The sequence below is a fragment of the Oryx dammah genome, unplaced genomic scaffold (assembly GCF_014754425.2).
Source record: "Oryx dammah isolate SB20612 unplaced genomic scaffold, SCBI_Odam_1.1 HiC_scaffold_22, whole genome shotgun sequence".
NCBI lineage: Eukaryota > Metazoa > Chordata > Mammalia > Artiodactyla > Bovidae > Oryx > Oryx dammah.
Window position 1 is genome coordinate 19,497,076 of NW_024070206.1, and position 25,095 is coordinate 19,522,170.

The window sequence follows — 25,095 nt, forward strand, 5'->3', positions numbered from 1 at the left end:
TGTGGATGTCAGACCCCGGGAATTGGCAGCAACCCTGAGCGCTCTCCTTCTGCCCGAAGATCAGTGCGTGTAAGCCCCCTTTCATGGGAAACCACCAAGTGTGTACTGATCCTTCCTCTCTCTCTCCATCTCTCCTGGACTGACTGTCTGATTTAGGCCAAGGTTCAATTAGGCGAGTGGCAGTGTTAGGCAGTAGCTGTGTTTTTGCTTAATGTTGCGTGTAAGCTCTAGATGGTTCTGCCTTTAGTGAATGTCTCTTTCATAAGAGTCCCCTGGCAGGTTCCATGTGCAGTTGTGGCCTCTGTGGACCTTGCACGGCCCTCCCCCTGCAGGTCAGAACATACATGGATGCTCCTAACGGAGCATGGGCACCGTTCCTATAATTCACAAGCAAGTCTGCTGTCTCTGCGTTTACAGGGTGGGCTTTTGGCCATTTGTGAAGCGTCTGGATGAAAGCCCGTGTAGGGTGTACGTTACTTTAGGAGATCAACACGCGGGGGCAGAGACGAGCAGCCCTGTCTGGGCTCCTGGGCTGCTGAGGGACCTGCTCCGGAAGCAGGGCTGTCCTGTGGGTTATTCTGTGTCTCAGGTGCAGGAAGAGAGGACCAAGGAGGAGGACAGAGCCCTGGCCTGCAGCCCCGCACCCATCACGGCCGAGAGGAGGCGGAGCCTGTGGTACGCGACCCACTATCCCACGGACGAGAGAAAAGTAAGTTGCCAGGACAGGGGTTGTCTCTCGTTTATTTTCTGCTTTTTATCATATTGCTGAATACAGGCCACGTGAGTCCACGTGCAAAGCCAGATTGCTCAGTTTACGGGGGCTGTTTGATGGTGAAGGTTAAGGTCAGACATGGGAGCCCAGTGCTTGGAAAGGAAATCCCAGGCTCTGTCAGACCCAACCTTTTACAGTTCAGTGCTTCCTCCTGAAGCCTCTCAATCCCAGAGAGAGAGAATGGTCTTAATTTTTAAAGATAATTTTGTCTTTAAAGCAAAACAAAACAAAAAAAACCAAAGCGATCTCTGGCCCTGGGCAGTGACAGCCCAGGTGCTGGGATGCGCTGTGGAGAGTGATTCTGTGTTGGGTCGGCCGCCGTGGGGACCACGACCGCTCACACAGCCACTCAGGGGACACCAGCCAGTCTCCGTGGACATGAAGAGGGAGCCCCTCCCTGAGTCAGGGGCACAGTGTGGGCACCAGGGCCGAGAGCACGGCTGGGTGATTCTTAAGCTTTTCACCATTTGTTCACTATTTTCACCATGCCCCAGCCACTGACTTGTTACAGTGACCCATTTGCAATGTGGGGACCACAGATGCTCACACTTCTCTGGTGCGGTCATATTAGGAATCAAGCAGGAGATTCTCTGATTGACTCAGTGGCAGAGTTTCTTTAAGACACGTGGTCCTATGTGTGCACCTGCCTGTTGAGGGCCGAGAGATGGGGGACAGTGAATGAACTTCTCAGGGTACTGCAGCCTGGAGGAGCAGCCGTGGTGCCCAGAGACGTCTAGTGTCCTGGAGCCCTTTTGTCCCATCACACACGTGCCAGACTGTCCTGCTCAGGTCACTAAGCCATGATATCCATGCAGACAACATGACAACTTCCAAGGTGAGGGCCGTGGACCATGGCTGGGGACTCCCAAGACCCTTCCTGTGATCCACGGGCTCGAAACAATTTTTGTAACAACATTTAAGAGATCTGCCTTTCGGCTGTGCTGACACTTGCTCTGATGGTACAAGAGCTCCAGCCATGGCAGCAGCACGAACCTGATGGCCACATGTACACAGGAAACAAAACAGAAAGGTCAGTTCCACTTAAGAATATTCTTGATAAACCAGAAATGGTCTTTGCTTTTCTTAAATCTCAACCGTGGGGCACACGCTTTTTTAATATTCTGAGTGGCATCAGTGGAAGACCCCCTGAAGTCCTGATCCCTCAAGGAGGAGAAGTGCTTGGCTGGCAAGTGGACCCAGCTGCCATCCATGTACCAGAGGTCTACGTGCAAGAACAGCTGATGGACAGTTTGGGGGGTTCAGGCATGAGCTTTTGGCAGATAATTACTGGAAAATAAATGGAGTGGTCTTTTGAGCCCAACATTAAAGATATGCAAAAGCATATTTTAATAAGACAACACCATTCTTTTCACTATTTTTTTAAAGATAACTATTTAGATAAAATTATTCATGTGAAGCAAATTTTTAATGAATGAACAAATGAATATTTTTAATGCTGCAATTTTAATTTCTAGCACAATAGATATTGATGGGTATGACTCTCATAAGTAAAAGTCTTCAGGATCTTCAGTGATTTTTAAGACCAATCTGTATGCAGGTCAGGAAGCAACAGTTAGAACTGGACATGGAACAACAGACTCGTTCCAAATAGGAAAAGGAGTACATCAAGGCTGTATATTGTCACCCTGCTTATTTAACTTATATGCAGAGTACATCATGAGAAACGCTGGACTAGAAGAAACACAAGCTGGAATCAAGATTGCCAGGAGAAATATCAATAACCTCAGATATGCAGATGACACCACCCTTATGGCAGAAAGTGAAGAGGAACTAAAAAGCCTCATGATGGAAGTGAAAGAGGAGAGTGAAAAAGTTGGCTTAAAGCTCAACATTCAGAAAATGAAGATCATCGCATCCGGTCCCATCACTTCATGGGAAACAGATGGGGAAACAGTGTCAGACTTTATTTTGGGGGGCTCCAAAATCACTGCAGATGGTGACTGCAGCCATGAAATTAAAAGACGCTTACTCCTTGGAAGAAAAGTTATGAGCAACCTAGATAGCATATTCAAAAGCAGAGACATTACTTTGCCGACTAAAGTCCGGCTAGTCAAGGCTATGGTTTTTCCAGTAGTCGTGTATGGATGTGAGAGTTGGACTGTGAAGAAGGCTGAGTGCCAAAGAATTGATGCTTTTGAACTGTGGTGTTGGAGAAGACTCTTGAGAGTCCCTTGGACTGCAAGGAGATCCAACCAGTCCATTCTGAAGGAGATCAGTCCTGGGATTTCTTTGGAAGGAATGATGCTAAAGCTGAAACTCCAGTACTTTGGCCACCTCCTACGAAGAGTTGACTCATCGGAAAAGACTTTGATGCTGGGAGGAATTGGGGGCAGGAGAAGAAGGGGACGACAGAGGATGAGATGGGCTGTATGGCATCACTGACTCGATGGACATGAATCTGAGTGAACTCCGGGAGTTGGTGATGGACAGGGAGGCCTGGCGTGCTGCGATTCATGGGGTCGCAAAGAGTTGGACATGACTGAGCGACTGAACTGAACTGAAGCAAGTTCTGACCCAAAAAGTGAAAGAACCGCTAGTTCAGCAGATGCTTGTTATTGGGGAAATTGGACCCCCTACCTCTAATACAGCTGAAAGTCACAGCCATGTCATAATCCTTTTGTTGTGGACAGTACGCAAATCTTAATGCCAATCTGTACAAGTCAAATTTTCTTTATTATGAAACTTCAGTTCCTTGAAAAGTCAACACTTTCAGAATCCTACAGATATCTCAAAGGGTCTTAGAAATCTAAAACCAAGCAGCAATTCTGTGAGAACAAAACACTTGAAAAACAACATCAGCTTTTCCAGTCATGTGGTTAGTGACTGCTTGTTTATTGTGATGAAAGACAGCGTCAGAAACTGGAAATGGTTACAATAAACAGCAGCCTCCAGCTGCATCATTGTCCCTTTATGTTTTGCACTGTGATGTTAACACACTTGCATGCTCCTGGCTGAAAGATCGAGTGCATGTGTGCTGAGACTTTGTAGCTGTGTGTAAAGATCACATCGCTTTCTGCTCACATATTAACCTGCTGTCCTGTATTCCTTTTGCAGCTTTTATCCATGACTCAGGATGACTACAAGCCGTCCGACGTTAGTATACCCTAGAATTCTCATTTCTGCACGCGTCAGTGATGGAAAGGGCACATAAATGGAATTAGCTCCTCTGAGTGTAGTTTAATGCTCTATAAAATTTTCATACGTTTTTGAATACTATTTTGTAGAAATTATATCTGATTTATTGCTGTTAAAACATTGACTCATATAACATGAGATCGAGTATAAACATATAAAACGTATTTAAACTTTTAAAAAGCCACGTTGGAGGGCTTTTTCTCAAAAGGCATTCTGCTTTGCAGATATGCCTGTTCTATGGTTTGAGTAGAAAGTCTTACACATCTGTGGACACACATGTGTATGTGTGCATGTCTATGTTTATATGTATCTGCATAAATAAAAAATCATAAAGCCAAAGAGACCAGAGAGAAAAAGTAGGAGAATGTATTTAGTGTACGAGATGCTACAACATGGAAGTTGCAGGCTGCAGTGTCAGGGAGAGACCGTAGGGTTGTAGCTAACCTGAGACTTTGCTCGTCCCGAGGGCCACGTGGGGTGTGGGGCAGGTGGGATCAGGCTGGGGTGGGGGGAGGGGGGAGGGCAGGCCCAGCTCCAGGCCAGAACCCAGTCTGTCTGGAGATCCTGTAGCTGGAGGCGGGCTGGGAGCTGAGGCTGGAGGAGACCAGAGCAGGCCCTGAGCCCTCTGTAGCCTTTCCAGGCTTCACGCTTCACATGGAGAGCAGGGCGCACAGCATGGATGCAGTAGAAGTGGGCCCGCTCAGATTTGCCTTGTCCTGTGTGACTCTGTGGGGCTGGGTTTGGAGGGCAAGCAGAGCTGTCTTGCTGGCAGGCATCACTGCCCACAGTGCTCAGCTTCCCCTCGGCTCTGCAGCGTCCAGTGTGCCCACCTAGCAGAGCAGAAGAGGGGGGTCTGTGCGGGAAACCAGAGCTGCTGTCCCACCTGCCTTTGCCCCACACCCCCGGCAGGGCCTGCTGGTGACTGTGAATGGCAACCCTGTGGACTACCACACCATCCACCCCAGCCTCCCACTGGAGAATGGCCCCGCTAAGGCTGACCTGTACTCCACGCCGCAGTACCGCTGGGAGCCCGCCACTGCCTCCCCCGGTAAGGAGCCTGTGGGACCGCGGCCTGCAGAGCTCAGCATCTCTTGTCTTTGGTTTATCCTTCATCGGATGTGGTTCTCTTTCCTTTTCATCTCTAGGAGGGGTGTTTTCCTTCCACAGTCAGTCTAATGAAGTCCATTTCTTTAGATTCTGCCTAGATTTTGCCCCTATATCCTGCTCTGTGCATTCTGTCCTTGGTACAAAATAAGTGACCTAATGGAAGCAAAGTTTTCCCAAGTGGCACTCATGGTAAAAAAAAAAAAAAAAAAAAAACCGCCTGCCAATGCAGGAGACCTAAGAGACACAGGTTCGATCCCTAGGTTGGGAAGATCTCCTGGAGAAGGGCATGGCAGCCCACTCCAGTATTCTTGCCTGGAGAATCCCATGGATAGAGAAGCCTGGTGCGCTGTAGCCCATATGGTCGCAGAGTCAGACATGACTGAAGTGACTGAGCACAATGGGAATAAACTTTGAAAAATAGAAGGCAAAATATTATTTGAAACAAGTCATCTTGTTTGCAGTATTAAACCTACATGCATATCTGTGTTTTAGTCTTTTTGTAATTTGATTCCACTATCACGGCCCATAGTTTTGCTGGTTAGTGTATGAATGTTTTCTGGAAGAGTTCTTTTTGTCTAATAAGAAAATCAAGAGACCCAAAACTTTGACTAGACCTTTCTCCCTTTTCCCTCAGTTTATCCTGTTGAAGCACTAGTGATAAAGAATCCGCCTGCCAATGCAGGAGTTGAAAGAGATGTGGGTTTGATCCCAGGGTCAGGAAGATCCCCTGGAGGAGGAAATGGCACCCCACTCCAGTATTCTTGCAGAGAGAATCCCATGGACAAAAGAACCTGGTGGGCTACAGCCCATGGGGTCACAAAGAGACATGATAGAATGACTTAGCATACAACAATCCTGTTGAAAGAGAGCTGCTTGTTACTAGAGAGGACAAATTTGTGCTTGGGATGCTTTATGAAATTCACCTATGTGCATAAATTGTTATATAAAATAATCTGTCCCTCTAGAAAAGAAGGAGGAAGATGATGATGAGAAAGAAGAGTTTGAGGAGGAGCGGAGCCGGGAGGAGAAGAGGAGTGTCAAAGTGCACGCCATGGTGTCTGTGTTCCAGTTTATCATGAAACAGAGCTACATCTGTGCCCTCATCGCCATGATGGTGCGTATGCGCCAGAGTCCCGACTTCTGCTCAGATTCCACCCCACACCTTGCTCTGTCCTTGGGATAACGTTAGCGCTGGCAGGATGGACGGTGCTCAAGCCCCGCTGGCTCCAAGCCCCGCTGGCTCCAAGCCCCACTGCCTCCTCCCACCAGCGCAACTTCATCTTCCTAATGTCTTGGCAGACAATGGCTGCTTCTGTTAATTTTTCATAGGACCTTTATACTATAGATTTCAAAACCATGTCCTCCTCTATGCCACTTAGCCTGATTTTAAATATTAATACCTGTCTCTCAGATTAACCTATCAAATCAGACTGCCCCCTGTTTTTTGGATTTAAAAGGACATGTCGGTAGTTTTTCTAAGTGGCTTTGAAGGTGTTCACAGTTAACAAAGGCCACTTTTATTTCTCTCAGATGATGAGGGTTATAGTCACATCTTGGATTTGAGTGAGACTATTACATTTGAACTGGAACAAATGCTTACCAGCCTGAGCACCAAACACTGAGTCCCCAAGAGCATTTTCCAGTTGTGACCATCTTCCCTGGAAGCTCCCCTCGGCAGCAGACTTTTAATCACAGCAGATCTCTTCTTTTTAGGGCAGTCCTAAGCAGCCGGGTCTATTAGGATGATAGGCGTCTTTATTCAAAAACACACAGTGCGAATACTCCATACCTTCAGATGATCCCAGAACTGCACACAAGAAAGAACGTGAAGCAGATTCTATCCCCCAACAACTGAGGGTTGTGTGTGACTGAGGCCTTAAAAATGAGAGAAGCTTAACAAAACGTTCCCAATTTGTTTTCCTCCCTTTTTCATCCAAACAGGAATAGTGTACAGGGAAAAAAAAATTCTCCTGGAATTATAATATCTGTGCAGATTACTCTCCTGGGTCATCCACACAAAAGTGGCAAGGTCAGATCTGAATTTTGTTCTGGGATAAAGGTATTAACTATTACTGACCTCTGGTGGCTCAGTGGTAAAGAATCTGCTGGCAATGCAAGAGACCCAAGTTTGATCCCTAGGTTGGGAAGATCCCCTGCAGAAGGGAATGACTACCCACCCTAGTATTCTCGCCTGGAAAATTCCATGAACAGAGGAGACTGGAGGGCTACAGTTCTTGGGGTCACAAAAAGTCAGATGCAACTGAGCGACTACCACTTTGATAGCACCATTTCCAAGGAATACTATTTTTCATGAAAATAATTCATGACTTAATAAAAGCTCTCAGTTTCTCACTTAATTTTAATAAAAGCAGTTTTAATTTCCATTTTTAAATTTTTGTATGTTTTAAACAACAATTTTAAATAACTCTGTACTTTAAAAAACTAGCTTTGATTTAGGACACATTTGCAGGTTGCTGAGAGGAAGTATTTGTTCTGTGCTGACTTCATTCATTTATCTTATTTATCTCAATACTTATCTGCTTTCCAGAAGCAAAACAGACATAAAACATTTCAGATTTTGCAATAACCCTTGAAATTCCTGATAGGAATATGATTGAACTCAACCTCAACTAGAAAAATTTTTTTAAATACATTTATGTATTTTTAATTGGAGGATAATTGCTTTACAACATTGTATTGGTTTCTGCCATACATCAACATGAATCAGCCGTAGGTATGCATATGTTCCCTCCCTTTTGAATTTCCCACCCACCTCCCACCCCATCCCACCCTTCTAGATTGTCACAGAGGCCTTTTCACAGAAATTTGGTACTGCAGATTATGGTAAAAGAGGATAGATTTCTTGAGGTTAATGATATTCATGAGCCTGACTTTCTAGAATATTCTGGAAGCTGCCCTTTGAGAAGAGTTCTAGGTCTGCCAGGGTTTGGTGTGACTGGAGGATGTCCTGCCCCATACAGGACAGAAGCTGAGGCTGGGCTCTCCATTAGCCTGGCTTTACTACTGGGGTGCAGACACCTGACACCTCCTCCTGGCAATTCCCTGATTCCTATCATATTTGTCTTCCTGGTGGGTCAGCTAAGGGGACCCTTGAAGCCAGCTTATCTGCTGACCCTGTGGTCCCGCAGCTTCCATGTCTGAGCCCAGCTTGGCCACACTCACCCAGCACCCGGGAAAAATAGCCGATCCCAAGCTGATTTAGAAGAATGGAGGAGGAAGCACTTAGGGTTGTGTTTCATCCAGCAAATCCAGTGAAAAGCAAGACATCTGGGCTGAAGGGCAAAGGGCACAGAGTGAAGCCGTCCCCACCCTCGCTTGACCCTCTTCCTTCCAAGGAGGTTGAGGGCAGTGTCGGCTCACAGGGCAGCCTTGCTGCCTGCTTCATCCCTATGCAGCTGTGACGTTTTCCCCACAGTTTCACCATGATCCTCCCCCCTAGTGTGAATGTCACTGAACTTTTCCTTGTAGACCACGTCTAACTCAGCAGAGTGGGGACTGTATCATATACTGACCGCCCCGCTTTCTTGCCCTTCCCCCCTGGAGGCCTGGAGCATCACCTACCACAGCTGGCTGACCTTCGTGCTGCTCATCTGGTCCTGCACTCTGTGGATGATCCGCAACCGGAGGAAGTATGCCATGATCAGCTCCCCCTTCATGGTTGTCTATGGAAACCTGCTGCTCATACTGCAGTACATATGGAGCTTCGAGCTCCCCGAGATTAAAAAGGTCCCGGGTTTCTTAGAAAAGAAGGAGCCGGGGGAGCTTGCCTCCAAGGTAAGTGGGCAGGGGTAAATGGGGCAGGGCATTCAGACAAAACAACAGTAATCAAAACAGTCATATCCAAGCAGGAATGTGCAAAAGCAGGTTCTAAGAATTCGGTGCTCCTTGAAATCATTATTTTTTTCTCTTACCCTCAAGAAAATGTTAATATAAACGTGTGGGCACTTAGAAAAACTACCCCTTCAGCTTCCAGAAAAGAATGGGAGGATTCAGGGACTCTGCTGGGATGAAATGTTCTTTTTCCCCCATTTCTGTGGATTTCTTCAAAATAAGGAACACTGTAGATGTAACGGGGCTCATAGAAGAAATACATCTTCCTCTTCTACTTGTGCTGAGGTCCCAGGCAGTAAGGAGACCCCTGGCCACGTCAGTTTCCAGCCCAGGTGGTCCTGTGCCTCTTCCTGGAGCGTCCTAGGCCTGAAGGCACCTCTGGCACTGGACCACATGCCAGCATCCTCAGGAAGGGAGATTTAAAACCTGGCAACTTTCAGATGCAATGTAGTGGGTGCCTGACTGTCTTGAGTGGATGGGCTTATGCAGCGTGCTCCCTCTGAATGTCAGGGAAACATAGTCGTGGTTGAACATGCTTACACTTCTGAGGCGTGATGCTCTGATCCCTATTGTCTCCTTCCAGATTCTGTTCACCATCACATTCTGGCTGCTGCTGAGACAACACCTCACAGAGCAGAAAGCTCTCCAAGAAAAGGAAGCTCTTCTGTCTGAGGTCAAAATCGGAAGTCAGGAAAATGAAGAAAAAGGTAATTAGTGCATGCAGTGTGACTGGAAGAAGGGCCCTAGAGGACATCCCTGGAGGCTCTGCCCCAGACCAGAAGGAGGCCAGGCGTGGATGTGAGCGGATAGATGACCACGTCCCAGAGCTGAGTTCCTGCCCACATGGGCGTCCACTGGAGCTGCAAAGACCCTGGGTCATTTATACACACAAAAGTGATCCCCACTGGAGGGCATTCCATGGGTCCTCGAAGGTCACAGCTTCTTGAGTGTTAGTACCAAGAGAATGACTCAGATCTCCCAAATTCAAATCCTCTTGCCTTTTCAAAAACAAATGTACCACAAAGTCAAAAAAAAAAAAAGGAAGATAATGTTTTGATGACACCTTCTGTAGTTTTAGACCCCACTCCATGGGTCAAATGAGAGTCACTTGCTCCCTACCTGCGTGGATGCGCCAATAAATACAATAAAATGTAATGCTCATAGAACAGCTTGGAGACCATTAGTGAGGCTTGTAGCATTGTCTGAAAAGGAAGCCGTAAATGTTCTCAGAGGCAGGGCTGGTAACCTTCAGATTAACCCTGTCAGCAGGAGAAAACCAACTCATCTTTTTCTTATAGTTTCTCATTTAGACCTAAACATTCGTTGTTTTTCAGCAACAAAAGTCTTTAAGGTTTGAATCTTGACTATTTGAGTTTGGATGTCTGTTAACCCAGTGATTAAATTCACCAATTACTTTATGTAAAGAACAGTTCACTTAAGATCAACAGTCACTCTGACCTCTCACCCCATGTGCATTCCCCTCACTCTGTGGATCTCCTGGTCATTTGAATAAGTTATTAAAATGATAGGTCACCTTAGGACCACAAAGATGAGTCCTATATGTTAGCATATTTTAAAGTAAGACCAAATGAGCTTTTACTTCCAATGCCTATTTTAAATTTAGTTAAATTATAATTAGTCCTGAAACCCAATTTAAATTATATTTGGCTTTGACTCAATTTTTTCATTCTATAAAATCATACTTTCTGGTTAACATTATTACCAATAACCCAGATTCAATAAAAGACTGCTAGAGGCACACTGCAGTCAGAATCTGAAATTGTCAGAGTTAGTTTGGTTTGTGTTATTGTTGTCTGTTTATTTCTCTTGATCGTACAGTAATTATAGCTAGTGTACAATGCAAGTGAAATAGGTGTTATGAAAAGCTTGTATAAAAGTATTACAAAATGTGTTTCTTTTATGTTTCAGGAAGGTTAGGAAAGTGAACTATGATTAGTTCTATAAATTCTACCTTGTTTATTAGAACTGTCTAAAATTCTTTTAAATCGTACGGTAATGCCTAGAGTGTGTGGCACCCACCTCACGTGGGTAAGAGCGTGTGGTTCTGGTCCAGGGACCAGCTCCTCGTAACAGCAGCGTCTTCTGTCTTGAAGGTGATGAACAGGATGCACAGGTAGACAGTGAGGCTCCGGAGGAGGAGGAAGGAGAGGAGCCGAAGGAGGAGCCGCCGGAGCGGAGAGAGGAGGAGGACGAGGACGAGGCCGACGAGCAGGATGTGATGAAGGTGCTGGGGAAGCTGGTGGTGGCCCTGTTCATCAAGTACTGGATCTACGTCTGCGGGGGGATGTTCTTCTTCGTCAGCTTCGAGGGTAAAATCGTGATGTACAAGATCATCTACATGGTGCTCTTCCTCTTCTGTGTGGCCCTGTATCAGGTGGGTGCTTGTGGCCGCCGGGTCGCCATCCTCGCCTCTGTCCAGGGGTATGCCTGAGCTTCCTTCAGCGAGGCTCCGAGTTACTGTGACCTCACGAACACATCACGTAAAGCGGTCGATGAAGAAAATTGGTTAGGGTGGCTTCCTTGTCTTGTACAGATGAAGGGATAAAGATGTGGTATATTTATACGATGTACTATTGCTTAACCATAAAAAGAATGAAACAGTGCCATTTGCAGCAACATGGATGGACCCAGAGATGATCATACTAGGTGAAGTAAATCAGACAGAGAAAGACAAATACCATAGGACATCACTGACAGGTGGAATCTAAAGTACAGCACAAATTAGCTTATTTCCAAAACAGAAACAGACCTGCAGACATAGAGAACAGACTTATCATTAACCTAAAGGGAAAGTGGGAGTAGGGATAAAATTGGAATTTGAGATTAACATATACACACTACTGTCTATAAAAGAGATAGACAAAGACCTACAGAATAACATAGGGAACTATACCCAGATTTTGTAATAACCTATGAAAGAAAAGAATCTATCTATATATTATATATATATAATACCTATAGCTGAATCACTTTGCTATACACCTGAAACTAACACAACGTGCACGCGTGCCAAGTTGCTTCAGTTGTGTCTGACTGTGACCCTAATGACTGTAGCCGCCATGCTCCTCTTTCCGTGGGATTCTCCAGGCAAAAATACTGGAGTGGGTTGCCATTTCCTTCTCCACGGATCTTCCTGATCCAGGGATCGAACCCACATCTCCTGTATTGGCAGACGGGTTCTTTACCATCTGAGCCACAAGGGAAGCCCTCAGATTCCAATCTGCGTTGTCCCAACTCTATGAGCAACACAGCCTCAAAAACTGAAAATGAACTTGACTTTGCTTTCAGACATGTGTGAATGGAATCACCTGTTTTTGTTGAATGGAGAGGTATTTTTGTGAGTGTTCCACTAGCATGCTTTTTCCTGATTTGTTGTTCACCCTCTGACTCACAGGTGCACTATGAATGGTGGAGGCGGATCCTGAAGTACTTCTGGATGTCGGTGGTTATCTACACAATGCTGGTGCTTATCTTTATATACACATATCAGTTTGAAAACTTCCCAGGCTTGTGGCAAAACATGACTGGACTGAAAAAAGAAAAGTAAGTAACTGTGCTGGAGAGCAGGGTGGAAAGTGACCCACCGGGTGAAGTCGCGAGGGCGTGTTGTTCCAAACACCTTGCCAGGAAGGAGGTTTTAGTAAAACCTGACGTCATCACTGGCTGTGAGTTCCTCCAGAACAGAACTCTTTGGTCTTGGTTTTTTGGGCTTCTCATGACCTAGGCCTGAGCTTTTGACACATAATAGGTACTCAGTTAGAATTGACTGGAAAGTAAATTCTCAGCCCCTTATTAATGAAATGGCTTTTTCTAGTGCTTCATGTGAAGCTCACCTGCCTGGCTCCTCACAGTCGTGTGGTCTCCCTTCCTAACCAGAAGCTTGTAACACAGAGCATCAGCCTCCCTCCCTGATGGAGCCAGTGCTGAGATTCTAAGGAGTTGTTGTTCAGTTGCTCAGTTGTGTCTGACTCTTTGCAACCCTCCCTGGACTGCAGCACACCAGGCTTCCCTGTCCTTCACCATCTCCCGGAGTTTGCTCAAACTCATGCCCATTGAATCAGTGATGCCATCCAACCATCTTATCCTCTCTCATCCCCTTCTCCTCCTGCCCTCAATCTTTCCCAGCCTCAAGGTCTTTTTCAGTGAGTTGGGGCTTCCCATCAGGTGGGCAAAGACTTGAAGCTTCAACTTCGACATCAGTCCTTTCCATGAATATTCAGGGATGATTTCCTTTAGGATTGACTGGTTTATCCCCTTGCTGTCCAAGAGACTTTCAAGGAGTGGTTGTCCATGGAAACTAGCAGTGATGAGCTCTTTCTCATGCATGAAATAGACAGGACTCTAGCCTTTTCTACTCTGCTCCTCTAAACCTCCTAAATTCCTTTGGAAATCAAACCAGGACTGGGCATAGCGCCAAGTGTCCAGAGGAGGAAGCATAGAGCCGAGCACCTTGCCTGAGCCAGACACTCTTATGCACCTGAATATTACCTGGAAGCCAGAGGGAGTCTGAGTCCAGTGGAGTTTACATTCTAGGACAGGAGACAAACCAAAAAACCTACTTTATGTGAAATAAATTACAAACTGACACATCTGTGAAGGAAAGGAAAACAAGCCGAGGTAGTGAACAATGGGGACACAGTAGCTAGAGATGGAGTGGTTCAGGCAGGCTTCCCGGAGGAGGTGTCATTTTTAATTTTTTGGCTGCACCACTTGGCATGTGGATTCTTAGTTCCCTGACCAGCACAGATTTCCCATGCCCTCAGCAGTAAAAGTGCCGAGTCTTAACCACTGGACCACCAGGGAAGTCCCAGGAGATGTCACTTAAATTCTTGAAGAATAAGAAGGAGCTTGTCTTTAGAAAACTGGGTTGGGAGCTGAGAGGTGGAAGAACATTCCAGGAAAAGAGAACAGCAAATGCAAAGGGTCTGTAGCAGGACAGGGTTTGGTGAGCGTGCTGAACAGCAGGAAGGCTCACCTGCAGGGAGGGTGGAGGTCAGCCAGGTGCCTGGAGGTGCAGGGATCCTAGGTGATGATGGTTTGTGTCTCATTCACGGTGAAATGTCAGGTCTTTAAAGCCCCCTTGACTGGCAGAGAAAGCAGTGATGTGTGGGGGCAAGAATATACACAGCCAAGTGGTCAGCCAGCAGTGGTGGGGGGGGAGGTCCTGTGATCGAGGATGGCGGCCTCACCTAGAATAGGAGGCACTAGAGAGGAAACAAGAGCACAGATTCAGGAGATGAGGGTGAAGGGATGTGGATGGTGGAGACAGGAAAGTGTGTTGGGGGAGGGGATGTCCTGACTTAGGCACTTTGCACAAGGTGGACGGTTGTGCCAGGGAAGACCCAGGTGGGGAGGGGGGTGAGAACAGCTTAGCTGCTTCAGGAACATGGGGAAATGGAGACTTCTGTCTTGAAAATGTTCAGTATGAAATCACCGAAAAAAAGCCAAATTCCGGTGGACATTTGGGTGCGAGAGCCCACCGGGGAAACCGCCCTGTTTCACAGGCTGGAGGACCTTGGCCTGAAGCAGTTCACGGTGGCTGAGCTGTTCACACGCATCTTCATCCCCACCTCCTTCCTCCTGGTCTGCATTCTGCACCTGCACTACTTCCACGACCGATTCCTGGAGCTCACCGACCTAAAGTCCATCCCCAGCAAGGAGGACAGCGCTGTCTATAGGTGAGCGCATGCAAGCACAGCCAGACCCTCCCGTCCTCTCACTGAGAATCTCAACCTGTACTTGCCATGACAGTCAGCCTCTGAGTGGGAAAAAATGTGGAGTATTTGATTGCACTTTATGAAACAGTAGGTAGTGCTTTGGGTTTCCTAGGTGGTGCTCGTGGTAACAACCTGCCTGCCAGTGCAGGAGACATAAGAGACAAAAGTTTGATCCCTGGGTCAGGAAGATTCCCTGGAGTAGGAAATGGGAACCCACTCCAGTATTCTTGCCTGGAGAATCCCATGGACAGAGGAGCCTGGTGGGCTACAGTCCATGGGGTCGCAAAGAGTTGGACATGACTGATCAACTTAGCATGCACGCGGGTAGTGATTTATTACATTTAATGGGTGATCTTGACAGGTATGTGAGTTGGTCCAGAATTAGAACGTTTATAGAATCTGGCTAAATTCAGAGGGTGAGTTTTCTGTTGCACTGACAGGTAGTAAGGAAGTCTCTATGAGTGAAAGCGTAGTACAGAATTCTCCCATTTCGGGAAGGAAGGACCTCAGCTGAAAGGTTCTGCCATCTGTGAGTAACCAGAGTAACATTTAAGGAAAGAGTGAGGGCAGTGTTTTCTGCCAGCAGTTCACTGTTGCTGTCTTCCATCAATACATACTAATACAAAGTGTTTCCAAGTAGCTGATGGGATCTGTCTCACCCTGGCCATGTGTGTGGAGCCACAGTCGGTCAGCACACATCCATAGGCCTGCTCCATCTCAGGAACATTACAGGCATTTGTCTAATGAGCCTTGATACAGATTTTCCTCTCTGCTTCGCATAATAGGCTGTGATTCAGCTTCTGGAAAACCCTTGTTGTGTAGATGAGGGAGCAAAGTGCTGCCTTCAGAGGAACATAGACACCACAGGTGAAAATTCCCGATGCCCTTCTCAAGGGAAACAGTGAGTCCACGGAAAGAAGATGAAGCAGTAATTCATCAGGCACAGCTCATGAAATGTCAGACTGAACATTCTGCTGTGCTAGGGGGTGGTTGTTCAGTTGCCCAGTCATGCCCGACTCTTTGCGCCCCCATGGACTGCAGCACGCCAGGCTTCCTTCCTTCACTTTCTCCCAGAGTTTGCTCAACTCATGTCCATTGAAATGATGCCATCCAATCATCTCATCCTCTGTCACCCCCTTCTCCTCCTACCCTCAATCTTTCCCAGCATCAGGGTCTTTTCCAATGAGTCAGCTCTTCACATCAGGTGGCCAAAGTCTTAGAGCTTCAGCAATCCTTCCAATGAATATTCAAGGTTGATTTCCCTTAAGATTGACTGGTGGAATTATGGAAAACTGAGTGTCTTGAACAGGGTTTCCTTAAGTACGTGAACGTGATTTAATTATGTGGCTTCTGAGAAACGATAGCAGTCTCCTATCAAGATGCATCCTTCTGTTTTCCTCTACTGTCCAGCCAGCCCATAACCTCCTCACCTGTCTGGTCAGTCTGAGGCCATGGCTGGCCCTCCTCTGGCCAAGGCTCAGCCCCTAGCACCCCCTGAACTGTTACTTTTCCAAGAGAACGTAAAGGGCGAGGCAAGAATGAGTAATGTCAGCAGTATGCATGGTTTCGGGTCATGGGATTTCATTTTTTGGTTCTGTGAAAAGAAGAGTTCAAAGGACTCATCCAAGTTTGGTATTTAGGGATTTCATGCAGGAGTTTCATATAAAAGTCCCCAAATTTCTACCTGGAGCATGGGGCATGTATCCCATCTTTTTCACAACTCTTTTCCATTGTAATGTTTTCCTTACTAGTGATTTTTAGTCCCTAGGACCTTAGTAAGTCAAAATGATGAAGAAAGAGGTATTTTCAGAATTGGATTGACTGTCATGCTTTGCCTTCTCTGTCCCTTCCCCCTTAGTAGATGCTACATCAAAAAAAAAAATCCCAAATTGGGAATGATCAGTGCATTTTATCCCTTATATTGATTCTGGTCCTGTTGTTTCTATGAACAGCCAGCTATCCTTTGCCTGTTTTGTCTGTTGTTTGTATGGTTTGTGTCTTCCCTGTAGGCAAGTGTCCTCTGTGTCTGAAGCAGAATTCATCAGGTTGAACCTTCTAGAATTTATAGTTAGCATTATGAAAAATTTTATGACAAATCTTATGAGAAATTATTATTATTTCTAGGTAGACATGGTCAGGAATATAATTCCCCTTATATATTGATAAAATAGACACTATAACATAATTACAACATAATTATTATGTAATAAACACTTAATAGTAAGATACTGAATGTTCATTCCTTATTTAAATATCTGTGACTGCCACGTGTCAATAATTTGTTTTTTTAATATAAATTTATTTATTTTAATTGGAGGCTAATTACTTTACAATATTGTATTGGTTTTGCCATACATCAACATGAATCTGCCACGGGTGTAAAAAACATGTTCCCCATCCTGAACCCCCCTCCCACCTCCCTCCCCATACCATCCCTCTGGGTCATCCCAGTGCACCAGCCCCAAGCATCCTGTATCCTGCATCGAACCTGGACTGGCGATCCGTTCCACATATGATATTATACATGTTTCAGTGCCATTCTCCCATATCATCCCACTCTCTCCCTCTCCCACAGAGTCCAAAAGACTGTTCTATATATCTGTATCTCTTTTGCTGTCTCACATACAGGGTTATCATTCTTTCTAAATTCCATATATATGCGTTAGTATACTATATTGGTGTTTTTCTTTCTGGCCTACTTCACTCTGTATAATAGGCTCCAGTTTCATCCACCTCATTAGAACTGATTCAAATGTATTCTTTTTAATGGCTGAGTAATACTCCACTGTGTATATGTACCACAGCTTTCTTATCCATTCGTCTGCTGATGGACATCTAGGTTGCTTCCATGTCCTGGCTGTTATAAACAGTGCTGCGATGAACATTGGGGTACACGTGTCTCTTTCAGTTCTGGTTTCCTTGGTGTATATGCCGAGCAGTGGGATTGCTGGGTCATAATAATTTGTTTTAGAAGGTACTGTGACACGTACAGAAATAGAATGACTTTTTAAAATTTTAACTTTAGAAAAACCTCAGAAAACAGTATCTTGAATACAGATACTCAAAGGATTTTATGTTTTTTAATTCTGGAGAAGGACCAAGAATTAATGTTTTATGTGTTATTTTATTTGATAAGTGCACTCTGGACATTTAAACCTTACAGGTCTCTGACCAGATGTGTGATTCTTTGGGGGAAGGAGGGAGGAAGAGGCTGTTGCTGTCAAGCGTTTCAAACCTGACTCTGTCTGACCTCACGGTGCTGCCGAGCCTCGCTATCTGGGCACTGCGGTGCACGCAAGGTGTTGCTGACACACCTGGTGATGCCGAGCTTGCAGGACGCAGTCAGCTCCTTCTCTCTGGCTAACACTCTCCTCTTTCTCTCTCCGACTGTCTCCCTGCTGCCGCCTTGTGCTTCCTGCGTAGCCATGCCAAGGTCAATGGGCGTGTGTATCTGATAATAAATAGGTGGGTACTTCAATGTTTTCTCTCTTGGCTCCTTTTTTAAATGGTCTCTGGGGGTGTTAAGCACTTTATTAGCTTGTAAATGAAACTGACATCATCAGACAGTGGACATGGCCTCCAGGTATGCTATGGATGTCTTTTGCAAACCCAACCATTCGGTGTTTGGACTGAATGGTGCTGCTGAGTGGACTGAGAGGTGGCCGAGGGTCTTCAGCTGGCATTCGGCATTGGTCACCCTTTGGTAGAATTAGTCCTGGGCTTGCCTGCTAGCCCATGTCCCTCCTGAATGTAATCAAGAGCTCAGCTCAAGAACCAGCTGCTCCACAAACCACCCATCTCTGCCGAGTCCCTGCTGAGCGTACCAGCCCTTCCTCTGAGTTCCCGGAGCACTTTCTCTTTGCTGCCGCCTCCCGACACTGGCCTTCAGCCCCGTCTGCCTGCCTGTCTTATCTCCCCTGCCCACCACCTCCGCCCCTCAGGCCCTGGGTCCCTTGTACAATCCACCGCAGGTACATCTCTCCTACTGTGGGGGTTTAACCACTAGTGGATATTCCTGAATGAATATCAACAACAATCTATAGTTAAGAGAAAATTAAAACACCAATTTCTTCAAGTACGCATCTACTTAAAAGAGCATCATATAGAAGGATGGTATTTTACATGACAGATTTCACAATATATTTGCCTTCTACAAAAAAAAAAAAAAAAGCCAAGTTGGGCAGTGTGCCTCAGATGTACATCACCCAGGCGGGGAGATAACACATGCTCATAACCACAAGTAACAAAGGGTGAGCTCTGACACCTGCTGTGTGTGGAGGTATCCTCAAGTGCCCAAAAGAGAAGAGTCTTCAGGTCTAATTCACCAAACTCTTCTTACTTTATTGAGAGAATTAAAATATCCACTCCCATAACTTCACGTCTGAAGTAATCAAGTCAGTAATTTAGGTAGTAGAAGCATGTATTTTGCAATAAATCCACTTAACAAAATAACTCTTGGAAAGATTTGTAGGTTTTCTACTCCACTGTCTTTCCTCTTAAGAGGAATGCTGAGGCTGATAACCAAGTAGCGGACCCAAGGAGGCAGAACGTCTAGAAAGAGGTGTAAAAACTTAGTGCATCTCTGTGGAGATCTCTATGGAAGAGGAATGAGCTCGGGTGGGCCCCCTTTGGGGCTGGTTTTGGGGGCAACCTGAGAGAGAAATGTCAACCTCAAGTTTTTAGCTGCCAGTTAGAGAAGTAAGCTCCAGACTTGAAGCATAAATCTTGAGCAGCCATATCAGTCTTTTCCCTCCTAGCATAAAGAACCACACTATATCTGTCTCTCTCTCCCTCTGTGTTTCTGATAAAGTCTTGACCATGTGCTTTAAGAGGAGGTGGCTGGGGTGCCCAAGAGGCAGGAGTGGTTTGTTGGGCTCTGACAACTGATACACTCAGCCCTCCGTATCCGTGGTTTCTGCATCCATGGATTCAACCAAAAACATTTTTTTTTTAAATCCAGAAAGTTCCCCAAAGCAAACTTAAGTTTGCTGTGTGCAAGTTACTATTTCCATGGCATGCAAATAGTATTAGGTATTACAAGCCATCTAGAGATCATTTAAAATATACAGGAGGAAGTGCATAAGTTACAAGCAAATACTATAGCATTTTATACGAGGGACTTGAGCACCCGTAGGTATTGGTGTCCACAGGGGTCCTAGAACCAATGTGCCAAGGATGCTGATGGTACAGAGTTGGCTCCCTGGATTCCTCTTGAGGAAGAACATATGCCTGTCAACCCTGAACTGACTCAGGAGTTCTCAGACCTAGATGCAGTCATCTAAAATAATTAAAAACTTGAAGCATTCCACCATTAGCTCAGTCTTCTTCCCAGGGAACTTTCATTTTTGTCTGAATGCCCACATTTTAGGAAAAGTCAGAGCTGTGCCCCGGGAAGCACTCGACTTAACAGAACCTCTCTCCTTGCACAGTGTGTGCTTCTGAAAGGCTGCACGTGAAGTACGTCCAGCTTTGAAGGGACTTCTCTTGATTCGAATGATACGGTGAACCTTTTCTTGAGTAAATAAGCTTTCTTTCTCCCCAAATTTATTTTTGTATGCTCAGTGCTGTTTAATAAGGAGAATACTGTGTTTGTAGATGGGAGTTCCAATGAAAGAGGGGACATACCTATATCCACCTTCTGGGTCAATCACAATTTAGACTTGACCTTATAAGATGTGAGGTAGGGCTGTTTTAAGGACAGTGGCTGACTGATAAAATTCTGATGGTGTGAAAAATTGCAGGAAGTTCCAACCGAATTTGTAAACAGACTGATTTAGAATATTTTAACAGGAGCAATGGTTAGTTCTCCTACACATACACAAACCAGGGCCGTTACACCTGATCCTGTGTACATGTGTAACTGAATCACATTGTTATAATTAACCATAGTAGATCAACTATATTTCAATAAAATTTTTAAAAAATAAAAGACAGAGTAAGGAGCTTTGCCACTTCCCCTTGTAAGTAAGATGTCTAGTTTAGGCTTGAATCTAAATCTTTTTGATTCCAAAGAGCATGCTTTTAACATTGTTCTGGATTGTCCCAGAAAAATGCTATGAGAAAAACGAAAGCACGATGAAAGGATTCATACAGCTTCTTTTAAAGTAGAAACTCCAACCATGCATTGAAAATACTTTCATCCAGAGGCATTTTACATACACAGATTTTCTCAGATGAATTATCTAGCTTAAGAAAATGAGCAAGTACATACAGGTAGAAAATAATGTTGTGGAAAACTGGCTATAATGTGGATTATCAAAGCCAAACTGAAAGGTGAATTTTTTTTTGATCATACGATTTAATTAATTTATATTTTGAAATATAGTTGTATTACAGTGTTGTGTTATTTTCTGCTGTGCAACATGAGTCAGCTATATGTACATATATATCCAAAAGAGAAGAAAAAAAAATAAGCAAGTAGATGTCAACACACTTTCTTCCACCGACCTCAGAACATTCTTTGTTCACTAAATTTAGCAATTCATTTCTGACATTCTGTGATCTACCTGCTTGACATCGCTAAAAGGCATTGTTTTTGAGGAGGACCTCTCTGAAAGTCCAAGGGCAATGCATAATCTTGACCACAGTTCTCCAATATCACAGGCGTTTTAAATGCAAAACCAACAAGTTGCATATGAGCTTAGATTTTTATCTAGCCGAACGTCTTCATTTTGTTAAAAAAAAATTAAAATTCCAGAGACATGAAATTGTCTCAGAGTCAATTACAGATATCACAGATATGATATTACAGATAAAACTCAGAGTATTACAGATATGATAACATTATTGTCTGTCTTGTGACAGTCAGGCTGAAATGAATAAGTTATTGCAAATGAGAAGGACTACCTAATTTCTACTTTATTGCCCACAAATGTTCCTTCAAACATTCATTTGAATATGAATAAAAAGATATACTCTTTAAAAACTGAAGAGCAAGATCATACTCATTACTATTCGCTGTGAACTAAGCTGGACCCCCAAGAGTTGCTCAGCTCCCTAAGGCTGCAGCCCCCTAAGCTAGGCTCCCGCACTCTTCTCAGGAGATCTGGTCCCGCAGCTCACCTGCTGCCCGAGGATGGGGTGTGATATAGGCTTCTTACCCCTAGAAGCATTTGCATCCACTGCATACGCTTCAAATGGCCACAGGATGAGATTGGTCCATGCAAAAGTTAACTGACATTACACGTTATTTAAGAATTTTAAAAACCCCCCCTTAAACTGTGAATGACTTGATTCCTAGGGGATGGTTTGCTGTGTTTCTAAGAAAGCATGACCTGACTTGCCTCAGCAGTCTCTGCGTCCTGCCCTTCACCACTGCAGCACCGTCCATTCTCAGATCAGCTGCCCAGCTCAGGGCTCCCAGTCAAAGCACGCTGTGGCCGCCATCCTGGAATGCACATGGCGTTAGGGCCCTGCACCCGGCATACAGGAATGCGATAATAGATGACTGTAGCATGATGTGTGATCTCTGACTCTCCTTATAACTCTTCTGTTCTCATCTCCTTTTTTTCCCTTTCTATTTCCATTACTTTGAGCAGCATCAAGAAAAAATTACCAATCCACCACAATGAGTAAGTCCCCCTGTGAAGCCATGAAATGCTTGCTCTACATGATGCCATTTCATGCTTCTCCATCCTAAACTCTGACCATTTTCTCCTGCGGGAAAAAATGTCAAGTTTAGGTGTTGATAGCTCTCATGACTGACTCATCACTAGAACCTGAATTGGAAGAGCTCACCAAACCCGAGTTTACAGTTCATTTTTTAGAAAGAGCTTTAAAAAATAAAAAGCAACCAGATGCTAACAAGCCCACATGCCAGGCTGTGTAGTGACTTCCATTTTGTTCATCTTCCTCCACGTGCCCGTCAGTCTCAGCTCCCAATGCTCTTCCCTCCCTGACTTGTCTGCTCTCTGCTGACAGGCTGGCCCACCCCGAGGGAAGCCTTCCGGACCTTGCCATGATGAAGCTGACTGCCAGCCTGGAGGTGGCGGAGGTCAAGCAGCTGGCTGGGCCTGGGGAGGAGATGCCAGGGGGATGCCCTGCAAAAGCCAAGAAGGGCGAGCCTGGCAGGGACAGTGAGGACGAGGATGAGGAGGATGAAGAGGAGGAGGAGACATCAGGTAAGACGTCAGACTCCACCCAGGAGCCGCTCGGATGCTGGCTCACAGGTGGAGGAAACCAACTGCTGACTTGCTCCAAGCGAATCAAATATATACTCATTATATAAATATATAATAAAACATATACTCAATATATGCTCAAGTATATACTTGACCCTGGCAGTGAGCTAGAAACTGAGGGAATAAGCTGTACACACCAGTCTTCCACTCATAGCTGCATACATGCCCTGCCTTGCAGATCAGAGGGACAAGGGGCCCAGCAATACAGGCCAGACCTCCACTCACAGCCGCGTGCCCTGCCTTGCAGATCTGAGGAACAAGGGGCCCATCAATACAGGCCAGACCTCCACTCACAGTCGCACGCCCTGCCTTGCAGATCAGAGGGACAAGGGGCCCAGCAATTCAGGCCAGACCTCCACTCACAGTCGCACACCTTGCCTTGCAGATCTGAGGGACAGGTGCCCATCAATACAGGCCAGACCTCCACTCACAGCCGCGCACCCTGCCTTGCAGATATGAGGGACAGGGGCCCATCAATACAGGCCAGACCTCCACTCACAGCTGTGCACCCTGCCTTGCAGATCAGAGGGACAAGGGGCCCATCAGTACAGGCCAGACCTCCACTCACAGCCGTGCGCCCTGCCTTGCAGATCTGAGGGACAGGGGCCCATCAATACAGGCCAGACCTCCACTCACAGCCCCGCGCCCTGCCTTGCAGATCTGAGGAACAAGTGGCACTTGGTGATCGACCGCCTCACGGTACTGCTGCTGCGGTTCCTGGAGGGCTTCCACCAGCTGCAGACGTTCCTGTGGTGGATCCTGGAGCTGCACATTGTCAAGATCGTGTCCTCCTACATCATCTGGGTGTCCGTGAAGGAGGCAAGTGATGCCGTTCCGTCTGTAGGCCAGACCCAGCCAGGCGTCTGCTCCAGCTGGAGCCTCAGGCCGCTTAGACTTAAGGTCCCCACGCTGAGCGCGGGTGGGGCAGAGACGGACGCTGACTCACGGATGTGGCTGTGGGCCATGTGCCCACCCAGCATGGGTATGTCTGAATTCCGCACAGCTTGAGGGCACCGCTCAGGCGTGTTCTCTCCCAGGAGAGGTTCCTGAAGCTCCAGGTTGGGCCGAGGACCCCCTGGGTGTTCTCCCAAAAGCCTGTTCACCTCTGTAGTTTCAACTGCGACATTACTTAACATCACCTGGTTGTACACCTGTCTGCTTACTAGCTGTATATCTTAATAGCCACAGCTATTTCTTGTACATATAAGGAGCCCAGCCAGCCTTTGCTCAGCTCAGAGGAACTGAATCAGTCAAGTTGCCTAAAAACATCTAGATTTTTAGATGTTGTGCCATGTGACATATTTTTGTCCACATTTCCAATTTTGTGTTCTCAGGTGTCTCTGTTCAACTACGTGTTTCTGATTTCCTGGGCTTTTGCTCTGCCATACGCCAAGCTCCGCCGTCTGGCCTCCAGTGTCTGCACCGTCTGGACATGTGTGATCATTGTCTGTAAGATGCTGTACCAGCTGCAGACCATCAAGCCTGAGAACTTCTCTGTGAACTGTTCGTTGGTGAGCCTCGGAGATGGAGGGTCTCCTTGCCTGGCCTTCAGGGAAGGGAGGCACACCCTGGGGGACCCAAGTCCCCCAGCCCTCGCCTTTAGGCCTTCGTTGGCTCAGTGAGTCGGAGGTGTCCTGGCCCCGTCTCTCCTGTTGCTGATTCCCCCTGAAGTGGGTCCTCCCTCCCCATCCCTATGTCCCTTTGCTCAAACCCGAGGGAGACTAGCCTGAACTCTCCTGACTGCGGGGCCATCTCTTAGTCCTTTCTCTTTTCTTTTCAGCCAAATGAAAACCAGACGAACATCCCCCTGCACCAGCTGAACAAGTCTCTGCTCTACAGCGCACCCATTGACCCCACAGAATGGGTGGGCCTCAGGAAGTCGTCTCCTCTACTTGTCTACCTGAGGGTAAGGCTTCCTCATCCGTAGCGTTGCCTTTGCCGAGTTCACGTCTGCAGCCCTTTCCCTGGAGACCACTCACCTCACCTTTGAGAGCAGCCCCGTCCTCTTACGTGGGGTTTGCAGTCACCTCCAAAACGCACGACTGAGTATTAAAATCAGTATTGAATTGTGCTGAAAAGAAATCAGCTGAGTAATTTGAGATTCTTTGAATAGAGTAGGACAAATATATTCACTGGAATGTTACAAAACTGCTCCAAGGCAGATTGATAATATTATCAGACACTAAAAGATATCCAAAATATATTGTAATGTTGAAAAAAAAAAAGCAAACTTCAAAACAGGATACATAAAATGATGTCTTGTAGGCACAAAGGAAAAATATTGAGTAAA

At 46.0% G+C, this 25,095-nt stretch overlaps 1 protein-coding gene across 1 annotated transcript in view; it reads left to right on the forward strand.

Moving 5' to 3' along the window:
• PIEZO2 (piezo type mechanosensitive ion channel component 2) overlaps nt 1-25,095 on the forward strand; it is a 262,558-nt gene that overhangs the window by 181,564 nt on the left and 55,899 nt on the right. Inside the window, exons 9-21 of the mRNA XM_040264615.1 lie at nt 590-709; nt 3,848-3,886; nt 4,838-4,976; nt 6,001-6,149; nt 8,600-8,830; nt 9,471-9,594; nt 11,002-11,282; nt 12,303-12,451; nt 14,413-14,586; nt 22,546-22,745; nt 23,464-23,624; nt 24,140-24,316; nt 24,586-24,711. Coding sequence (XP_040120549.1) covers nt 590-709; nt 3,848-3,886; nt 4,838-4,976; nt 6,001-6,149; nt 8,600-8,830; nt 9,471-9,594; nt 11,002-11,282; nt 12,303-12,451; nt 14,413-14,586; nt 22,546-22,745; nt 23,464-23,624; nt 24,140-24,316; nt 24,586-24,711 — 2,070 coding nt within the window. The remainder of the gene's footprint in view (nt 1-589; nt 710-3,847; nt 3,887-4,837; nt 4,977-6,000; nt 6,150-8,599; nt 8,831-9,470; nt 9,595-11,001; nt 11,283-12,302; nt 12,452-14,412; nt 14,587-22,545; nt 22,746-23,463; nt 23,625-24,139; nt 24,317-24,585; nt 24,712-25,095) is intronic.